Source organism: Camponotus floridanus, unplaced genomic scaffold (genome assembly GCF_003227725.1).
Source record: "Camponotus floridanus strain SB8 unplaced genomic scaffold, Cflo_v7.5 scaffold11, whole genome shotgun sequence".
Lineage (NCBI taxonomy): Eukaryota > Metazoa > Arthropoda > Insecta > Hymenoptera > Formicidae > Camponotus > Camponotus floridanus.
This window is the reverse complement of record NW_020229226.1, coordinates 3,381,755-3,393,364: the sequence shown is the minus strand read 5'-3', so window position 1 is coordinate 3,393,364 and position 11,610 is coordinate 3,381,755. Positions and strand designations below refer to the sequence as shown.

At 26.8% G+C, this 11,610-nt stretch overlaps 1 protein-coding gene across 1 annotated transcript; it reads left to right on the top strand.

The window, feature by feature from the left end:
• Positions 1 to 450: 450 nt before the first annotated feature.
• LOC109610571 (proto-oncogene tyrosine-protein kinase ROS-like) lies at positions 451 to 11,091 on the top strand. Its single transcript, XM_025413551.1, is given in 11 exon segments — positions 451 to 888; positions 2,719 to 2,860; positions 3,415 to 3,508; positions 3,647 to 3,982; positions 4,161 to 4,466; positions 4,692 to 5,622; positions 5,624 to 6,137; positions 7,207 to 7,305; positions 9,474 to 9,676; positions 9,947 to 10,420; positions 10,653 to 11,091. Coding segments are annotated over 11 exon segments (3,603 nt in total). The 5' UTR covers positions 451 to 741; the 3' UTR covers positions 11,010 to 11,091.
• Positions 11,092 to 11,610: the final 519 nt, after the last annotated feature.

The window sequence follows — 11,610 nt, the reverse complement described above, 5'->3', positions numbered from 1 at the left end:
GCTACCGCGTTACTTATCGTTTAATAATTCTACCGCGTTACTTATCGTTTGATTCAAACTGCATTATAATAAATAAATTGAATATAATAACAAATTATGTATAAAGAATGGATTTATATACCGATTTTTGCTCACCAATAATGGATTTTGAAAAGCATACATAGTAATACAATTGTACGTAGTAACACAAACGTACGAACGAATTGTTATAATTACATATTTAATAAAAGATATAGACAATATTGAAGTGAATTCGATTACATGCTACGTGTGCTTGAATATGGCTCAAAATGTTACAAGATCTATAATTCTATATCTTCTTTGAGCGTTTGTAATTTGATTGTGATTATCTTTTTATCGACTGTTTTTCTATTATAATATTAATGAAAAAAGAAAGCTAATAATAATTATATTTTTGTATTTGTGATAAAATCCACTGAATATAAACCATTTTGCATTGTCATTTGTTCTCTTAAAAAAAGAAATAGAAATTATTTACTTACTAGGAATTCTTTAATCTTAAGATATATACTCTGATCGTGACGTAAAAAGAAATCTAAAAACATAACATTAGAAGATAATAACTTGCAATTCGTTAAAACTGAGTTTTAAGGAATCTATCGAGAATATATGTATATATGTGAATTAATATCAATTCGATTAACACATCAGAATTAGTAGAGTGAGAAAAACAAGTAATTGAGGAAATCGATTGACTGCAAACGTTTACGAAAAACGCAAATGATGTTTGAAAAAATGTTATGTGTATTATTGAAGAGTTTAGTACTGACAAAGGCAACTGTCACGTTAATGCCGACAGATTGCAACACTTCAAACAACCCCCAGAAAGAAAGTGTTGCTATGTGTCCGTATTTAAATATCACGCAGGTAAGAAATATTTTTCGCTTGATTAAGAAACATTTGAATGCTATTGCAGTTAGTAGTGTAACTAAAATAGAATGATAGTAAATTACATATTCTATATAATAAGACAAGATAAAATAAAACAATTTAATATAAAAAAAAAAGTATGTACGTTGTTGTAAAAAAGATGGATAAAGTTTCGAAATTTTGTTTACAAATGGATGTTATATAGTATATTAAATTTAATTAAAACGGTATTTTAAAATTTGAGTTTATTATTCTCTCTCTTTCTTTATATATATATATATATATATATATATATATATATATATATATATATATATATACAGGGTGTTCCCGGGTTAAAAGGCCAAATTTAAAATATAAATTTGGGACTGCAAACAAGCAAATATTTCTTCTGGAGGTTTACTCGCAAACGCTTCGCGTTCAAAAGATATCGACTTGTTAAGTTACAGAAATATAGGAATGAATAATATCGAAATAATTTAGGTTTATCTTTTTTATTGCTTTTTTTATTGCTTTATAGTAATCAAAATTTTGTAATTATTAAATATTTTGTTCAAAATGATAGCCTCCAGCTTGGAGACAAGTATTGCACCTATCGACATATTGTACTACTTTACTCCACGAAAGTATTCAATGAACTAACAATTATTTGGTACACTGCCCGAAATCGAGTTCTGTTTGTAAAAAACAGAAGTCTATGAATGACCTTCAATCTTCAAAACAAAGATAAAACAGAAATATTTTGGTATTATTCATTCTTATGGTTCTGTAACTTAACAAGTCGATATCTCTTGAACGAAGCGTTTGCGAGCAACCTTCCAGAGGAAATTTTTATTATAATTCACATATTTCTATAATTGAAATTAATTACAGGTATATAATTCGCAAATTTTTTAAAATTATATGTATTATAATGTGACCCGAGCACGCCAAGTTTTTGTAAGTTGCTTTGGTCTTAATTTTTTTAGTTCCAAATTTACTTGGTACTTATTTTGAAATTCATTTTTATTTTGTCGAGAATCTAATATATAAATGCAAGATTGAATTTGTAACAAATATTTCGAATTACAAATCCCTATCAATTGCTTCAATGTACTTGGCTAATTAATCATTGATTTCATATTTAGTTTTGATTTTTTTTATTAAAATTATATATATTTTTTGAGGGAAAATTTTTATAAATTATTTATGATAAGAGTATTTTTTTATTAAACGTTTTGTTGCATACAAGGTGTAATATTTTTTATGTTCTTGGCGTATTTTTTTTACCTTTGTAAGGTTTTTTTTAGAAGGATATTTAAGAACTGTAAAGAAACAATATTTTTAACCTTTTTATGCTTCATGTACAAACATTAATAGAACTTTAGTAATATCGGCAAATTTTTGAAAAAAATTTAAGTTACGTAAAATTAAGAAGAGTTAACTAACTTATCATGAGAAAGAATCAAATCGTTAGACAAAATTGTTTTAATAATTGCAAAGAACTACACTTTCGCTTCTACTACTTGTTAAAAGTTGTTATGATTGACTTTTGTTAACTTATATTGATTGATTTTCTTTTTGATATGAGTTATGTTTGATATACAAGATGTTTAAAAAAATAAAAATAAAAAATAGAGTTTACAATATGAATAAAACTACATGGCATTGAATATATATCATTTAGGAATGGTTTATATCAAACCGGTATTATTAAGCAAACAAAAAACGAATGATAATTTTTCGTTTAATTTTATAATATATATAATTTATCATTAAAAGCACCAGAAACAACCGTTTCAACAATATTCATTTTATAATTCTTTTCGTATGTTACACTTTATGAAGGATATTTCAATGTCCGAGAAAAATTATCATCGTATACTAAATTCCAAATCTGACCGGAGTCATTCTGATAGTACTGTGAGAAATGAGCGAGAAGTCGATGAAGTTACACGAGCAAATATTTCTATCATCTCAGAATCTATCGGTAAGTTACAAAAAATTGCATCAAACATTAATAACATAATCTATGACGAAAAAGTGTAAATACAAATTAAATTTAAGAGAGAGTGGAAATAAATTTAAAAATATCTTCCAGCAGTGAAAAAAATATAAATTCTATTTTGTCGAAAAAAGAAATAAAAAAGCATAATTTAAACATAACATTGTACATAAAAATTGTCATGATTTAAGGTAAAATCAATTTGATTAATTTGCTACTTGGTTAAAACAATTACAAATATTATACTCCTGATTTCTTAAACTGTAGAAATTTTTCGAAAAGTACTTGTCATTTTATTAAAAGTTATTTATTCGTTTTTGCTGTGTATTAACAATTACTTTTCTAAGTCTTAAATGACGCAAAAATTTTTTATATTATTTTATTTTTTAAAGATCAATACTGTGCTAATTTTCATATTTTGTAATATAGATTTATTTTTCCTCTTTCCTTTATTTTCACATTAAATTGTTCTTTCTGATTTACTGAGATATCCACATAATTATTATTATAATTATGTTAATATGTACAATCTACTCTAGAAAACAATTTGGACAAGCCAACATCTCTCAGAGCATTTGTACAATTCGACAGTCAATTCACAGAAAAAGTAAACGACATTTTTGTGACATTGAGGTAAAGAATCTAAATTATCAGTTTGTATTCTTTCATTTTTCTCTCTTTTCCTAAATTCAACGACATAAATATATTAAAATGTTAATTCTGTTATAATTTTACTAAATATAAAAAGACTGAAATGTTATTCTTTTATAGATGGAACCAACCTAACTTTACCGATGAAATAATACAAGGGTACACGGTGCAGTGTTTTTTCATCGAGAATTTAAAAGAGATTCAAATCTGCGTGGATAAAAATATCACAACTACAGAATTGGAGCACACGGTTCACAATCTAACATTTAACACGACGTATTATTTTCGAGTACGTGCGCATACTAAAATTGTTGCTAGACCTTACACGGATTTAATCAATGTGTCGACTACACATGAAAATCCAATACCTAAATTATTAGTAATGAATCAAGATATCCAAATATGGGACGTGGATTTAAACACCTTTACTAACTTTGGCATACTAATTTTGCCAGAGTACGTATATTGATAAAAAAATGGTTATAATTATCAAATTATTTTTGACACTATAAAGTTAAAGTTATTATTATTACGTACAAGTTTATTATCAATATTATAGTAATAATAACTATAAAATTAGAAATCTCAACTATAATTTTTTTACTATACAATTACAGTTGACTCCTTTTTTCAGATCAGTAATAAATGCCGTTTTTTCGATACAAGAACATAGAATTTATTGGAGTACCTTGGAAAGAGACCTAATGACACTAAAGATTAATGATAATAACATCACAAAAATAGCTACATTTGGTCATGATCTACATGCTCTCTGCATTAACTGGATAGCAAGAAATCTATATTGGACCTATTTAGAGTCAGACTACTATTACATTGTAAAGTTGGACTTAACATTGTGGGAAAATGGCATGATTAAATTTGATGAGATTTTCAAATCAGAAATTGATAATGGCTATTTAAGTATATCACCGTTTATGGGGTACGTTTACTACCGTTTACTACCGTTCGCCAAAATAATTTTCTGTTCAAGATTTATGCAAATTTGTAATTTTTCTATAATTTTACGTAGTTTTATAATTAAGATTATAAGTAAGAAAAAATAATAAGTTATATAATTATAAGAATTTCGAATTTTTACCACATATAAGTTTCTGTTTTTGTTAAAATAATGTTCTATAATGAATAAAATAATTATATTTTTTAGAATTTTATATCACATATCATACAATCAGAAGAATCGAGAATATGATATGATGAAATATCATCTTGATGCAAAAAACGAACAAATTGTTCAGATAAATGCATCGTTTTGTCTATTTCATTATATAGATTTTTTTCATGATATGATAATTGATAACATCAATAATGAGGAGCAATTAATTTACTGGTTAAGTGAAAATTACACAACTGTAACAGACATTAACGTTTCTATGTGCAATACGATTTTATACAAGAAAAACGTAGGTGATAACATCAATTTCAAATCTATGACGATTGATAAAACAAACATTTACATTTTAGCAATTGATTCGCTCCAATATATTCTCTACGTTTTGAAAAAGAAATACGCAAATCTCAAGAGCGTCCCAAATGCATACAAATATGTTAAAAAGATACCAATAAGCTCAGATATAAATGTGTTTTTTAAAATTTATGCTTTTGATAAATCTTCACAACCATATCCTCCAATCAGATGTCTGACACCTGACGAAAAAGTTTATAATTTTGAAAATGTGACTGCAACGGCAAACAGCATCATTGTAAATTTACCGGAGTCTGTTGTAAAGAGTGAATGCAAAAAATATAATTTACCAACTACTATATATACTATTTTTGTAAGCCATTGTTTAGACAACAACCTCAACAAGTCTAAAGAATTCAATGTGCTGACAGGCGAGCGACATTTCAAGATTCAGAACTTAACACCATTTACAGAGTACAAGTTAAAGTTTACTTTAAGCAATTCTTACTTTGATCAATTATCAATAAATCCATTCGATTCGAACGTGATACAAATAAAAACTAATTTGGGTAAGCTTAATGCGCCAGAAAACATAAGCATTTTAGCTTTGACGCCTACTATAGCACTAGTTTATTGGATGCCACCCAAGAAATTGAACTGCGTGGTCGTGACCTATGTATGAAGTGTATTGGAAATTAGTGAACGACACGCAACAAGAGAGTAAACAATTTATCAATGTGCCGAAACATATGGCAGACGGCAGATTTTTCACAAAGATTAATTTGTGGCTACCAGTACAAGATTACTTGATATACGTGCGTGTGTATCCAATTAATTTCAGGGATTTCTACAACGAGAGTTTGAGCAAGATCGTTGACATATACTCAGAACCAAATAATATTACTTTGAGCGGGGTCAACATAAATAGCATGAACATTTCATGGATCTCTAACATTAATCTGACGATCTTGTTTACACTAGAGTACAAAGATATTGCAGCAAAAAAGTGGCAAACAATGAATTATATTAAAATGAGTTATAACAAAGAAATAACATATCATATCGGAAATTTACAATCGGGAACTTTATACAAGTTTCGCTTGATATTGAGATATCCTGAATATGAGGAAAATTTTACATGGCCGGGTGATGAAAGATTTATTTTTTCAACAAATGGTAGCAAACATGGTAAGTAAATAAAGATACCCATAATGCACAATAAAGTTGCAGATATATCAAAGAGTAATTTCATTGAAACATTGCAATATTGTAAATCAATTGCAAAACTCTGCTGAATCATTGTTATAAGATCGAAATGAAGTTAAGATGTTCGCTTTTTGCAATGAAATATTGGAGCAACATTGTAGTGTAATATATTTAAAAGAATGTAATGTTATTGCAACCATCTAATAATATTACGTTTAAAATATTTTTGTTTTTGATATATGAATATCTTGGAAACTTTATAATTAAAATAACAAGTTTGATATAAATAGAAGCTTGCAATGACTTCATATCTGATAATTTGTTGCAAAATTATATTTAAACATAATTATATAACATAAAATATTATATTTTTGATACAAAGTTACATTAAATTCTTACTTATCACTTTTTACGAATCACTTTTTTTATTGAAAATGTCGTATATATTCATATAATGAGGTACAAATACAAACATTAATTAGAATTAATTATACATTTATTTCTAATCATACCTTTATATAAAATTTTAAGAATTTGTTACAATCACACATATATTTACATAAAAGAAACACAAAAATGCATTAAAAAATAAAATGATAAATATAAAAGTATCTATTCTTAATATAATATAATAAATAAATCTTAATATAATAAAAAAATATTGGATTCGTACATAAAGTGAAAATATATCTGCAAAAAAGTAAAATTCATCGCATATATACAAATATAAAAATATATATTATTACATTATTTTTATAGATAAATTAAAGAGTGTTACAGTTTTTTAATGGTTTCAAAATATCAATATTATATTGCTAATATCCAATTCATACTTTGTTAATTTATATTTCTACAATGTTTGCGTAATGTTGCATCGCAATTTGTAATATTGTAATATTGTTGCAAAGTAGTTGTAACATTCTATGCTGCATGAGATATTATAATATTATGCGATGATATTTTTAGATATGAATAGGCCTATAATTTAAAAAATTAAATATTTATAATAAAGTTGTAAGTAACATTAAATTTATATTTTTACGTAATATAGATGATATTTCGAACACTCCCGGAATATTAGCTACAAAATATTACCTACCATTGATGTTGAGTTCTATTTTTATAGTTACTATAATCTGGATTTATCGGTGTAAGTATATTTGATATACGTATCGCCTTGAATTGTAGTCATTTATATATATATATATATATATATATATATATATATATATATATACAGGGTGGGTCACATAACTCTTAACAACTCAATATCTCGAAAACTATTCCATCGATTTTAAAGTTCTTAGTCTTAAATTGCATGGATCTGAAGGGCCTTTCTAACTACATAAACGTGAAGTGGCCCCCCTTCCCCTTTAAAGGGGACTGGGGTATTTATAATTTTAAATGGAACTCCCTATAAAACGTTTTGTTTAAATTCTACAGGAAAAAACAAGTAAATTTTGTCTGAAACATTTTTTTGTCAGATATTTCCATGATAAGATGTAACAAGTTTTGAAGTTTCGACTTATAGGTACTTACTTGAAGCGCTCGGAAATAGCGTTGTTAAATTATACGCGCTTGAGTTCTTTGCTTATTCGTGAAGAAACAAAAATCGATCTAATACCATTAGATTTTTTCTTATGGGGATATGTAAAGGACAAAATTATGTTTAAATCGCCGACGACAAAAGAGAATATGAAACAAGGAATACGTGATGCTTGCGCTTCAGTGATTTCCGAAATATTAACAAATGTTAGAACAACTTTGATGTTTCGAGTAAATAAATGTTTACAAGTCCGTGGTGGACATTTTGAACATTTAATTTAAAGAACATTTTATTTCTTCACGAATAAGCCAAGAACTCAAGCGCGTATAATTCAACAACGCTATTTCCGAACGCTTCAAGTAAGTACCTACAAGTCGAAACTTCAGACTGTTATATCTCATCATGGAAATATCTGACAAAAAAATGTTTCAGACAAAATTTACTTGTTTTTTTCCTGTAGAATCTAAATATGTAACATTTTATAGGGTGTTTCATTTAAAATTATAAAGTTACCCCCACCATCTCTTAAAGGGGAAGGGGGACCACTTCACGTTTATGTAGTTAGAAAGACCCTTCAGATCCATGCAATTTAAGACCAAGAACTTTAAAATCGATGGCATAGTTTTCGAGATATTGAGCTGTTAAGAGTTATGTGTACCATCCTGTATATACAGGGTGTCCCATTTTAACTTTCACACTCGAATATTTCGAAACCATGGCAGTTTCGGTGAAAGTGTTTTAAACAAAAGTTGTATGGTTTTAAAGAAGCCATAAGATGGTGTTATTAATTTTACTTTGAAAAGTCGTTTAAAAGTCACATGAAGGTCACCTTCAATTTTTTAAATGGAATCCTTATTTTTTATTACTTATTCTTGTAGATTATTTCAAGAGCTTTCCAAAATACTAGAATAAAATATTTCTTCATTGAGTACTTTTCAAGTTACGAGGCTTGAACTAAGTTCTTAATTTTACATAAACCATAAAATATCTAGTAAAATATTCATTTTTCGATTATCTTACCTTAATACTTTTATGTACAAAATAATGAGAGGAATCAATTGGTGTAAGGAAAACATACAGTTATTTTTAAGAAAAAATATGGAATTGTTAATTGCAAATTACATATTTTTTCTGAGAAACAACTATGTGTTTTCTTTACACCAATTGATTCCTCTCATTATTTTGTACATAAAAGTATGAAGGTAAGATAATCGAAAAATGAATGGTTTACTAGATATTTTATGGTTTATGTAAAATTAAGAAATTATTTCAAGCCTTATAATTCAAAAAGTACTTAATGAAAAGGTACTTAATTATAGTGTTTTGGAAAGCTCTTGAGATAAGCTACAAGAATATGTAATGAAAAATAGGGGGTTCCATTTAAGAAATTGAAGGCCCTTTATGTGATGAATAACCTTTATGTGACCTTCAAATGACTATCAAAGGTCAAACTTTTGCCACTCATCTTCTGTCCCCCTCGAAGTCAAGCAACTTTTATTTGAAACATTTTATTGTACATTCAAATATAAAAAAATTATTGGGGTAGATATATTAATGGCTCACCCTGTATATATATATATATATATATATATATATATATATATATATATATATATAATTTATACATACATGTATATCTGATGCATTATTATACCTAGAGATTTACTAAAAATAGTAATTTACTTACATAAAAGTAAACGAATAAATTTACTAAAAAACGAAAAATTCTATAATACATATTATTACATAATTAAGTTAAAATTTTTTAACAGTGTATCGTCAACGCAAAAGTAATGAACGATTATTTCTTTCAACAATGACCGATATAGAATTGGATATTCTACAAGAAGTACCTGACTTCAGTACCATTTACAATCCTATGTTACATTATAATCCGGATAAATGTGAGATAACTAAAATCGCACGTAAACAAATTACATTTACAAAACTTATTGGTAGCGGCACATACGGAATGGTAAAAATTAATTTTTTCAAGCAATGTTTCAAATTAATTTCTGGATCAACAGATATATTTTCTAATAAAGATATTATATAAATTTTTATAATAAATTATAAGTAATATAAAATTTAGATGAGACAACAAATATACACTTTATTATATATTTCTCGTTGAATTATTTAATATAGAGTGAAGTATAGTATACTAAAATATAATTACTTGACATTAAACTATAAACATTTTCTAATGAAGTACGCATGTAAATTTATGTGAAATATTTCGCAGGTGTATCAAGGAAGTGTGAAGAATTTGGAAAACTCAGGCACAGAGATATCCGTTGCAATAAAAACGCTTCGGAAAGATGCTTCTTCCCATGAGAAAAAGGGATTGTTAAAGGAAGCCAAGCTTATGAATCATTTTCGACACAAACATATATTAAGATTGTTGGCCGTTTGTTTAGATGGGAATTCTCCGTTACTAGTGTTGGAATTGATGGAAACTGGTGATCTGTTAAAATATTTGAGAGATTGTCGAAATTTGGAAGCGTCAGATTCGCATGCTCTGCGTTTGCAGGATTTGCTTGCCATGTGCGAAGATGTTGCGCGAGGTTGTTGTTACTTGGAAGAATTGCGTATCGTACATAGAGATCTAGCGTGTCGCAATTGTTTAGTATCTTCGAGAAATCGCGAGAATCGTGTTATCAAAATTGGCGATTTTAATCTAGCTAGAGATATCTACAAGGATGATTATTATCGCGTGGTAAATACAATTATTTAACAAAATTAAAAAATGAATTCTTTTGAAAATACTTTCCATTTTTTTATCATAATAGTATGATGGATTGTTTCTTCAAGTAATATGGAATATAAATAGTTTTTATTTATATATAGCAAGAGATAAAAGAATGTTTTTCATTTTATAATTTAAAATGTATTGTAAAAATGAACAACTAGAACCAGAAAATTAAATTTTTGTTAAAATCATGTTTTAGAAAGGAGAAGGGGAATGGGTTTTGTTTCCTATTCGCTGGATGGCACCCGAATCTTTGATGCTCAGAATATTTACTTCTCAAAGCGATGTTTGGTCATTTGGTGTTTTAATGTGGGAAATTACATCGTTGGGTGAGCAACCTTATAGTGCCAAGACTAATGAAGAAGTGATAAATTATGTACGTGCTGGAGGCAGGTTGCCGATGACTCTTAATTGTCCGTCAACATTGTACCAGTTGATGCTACGTTGCTGGAGTGCAGCGGATGCTAGACCAAATTTCGAATTTTGTTTGAAAAATATTATAGCATTAAGAACGAACATAGGAGATGCCTTACTGAGTCCAGTTGATACTATTTAGCTGATATTATAATTAAATTAATGTTTATTTTCCAAATGATCCAATAAATCTTACTGTAGGAAAAATATTTCTAGATAATTGATTCTGTCTGTTCTGAATTTAAATTTTATTAGAAAATCATATTAAAAGATAAAGAAATAATGTAGGGTAAAATTATGATATATAAGATTAATAATATAAGATGAAGATGAAGAAATATGATAATTTTTAAATCTATATTTAACATCTGTACATCATATAAAATTTGTATAAAAACTTTTTTTAAAGTTTATATTTTTAATTTGAATAAAATTATAAGAAAACATAATTGAATTTTTTTAGCTATATATATATATATATATATATATATATATATATTTTAATATTATATTTGCTGAAATCATGTTACATACTAGAAAAGAGAAAGTCTGTTTCTTATTAAAATATTTATGGAACATTTCATTATATATTTTGAGATTTATAACTTTATATTTATTCGAACATACTTTTCTTCACTTTCTTTTTAGATTTTTCGTTTGTATATAATTATAAAAAATTTTTCTGTTTGTAGAGATGTTATTATATTATATAATATATCTTAAAATATTTTAATCTAATATAA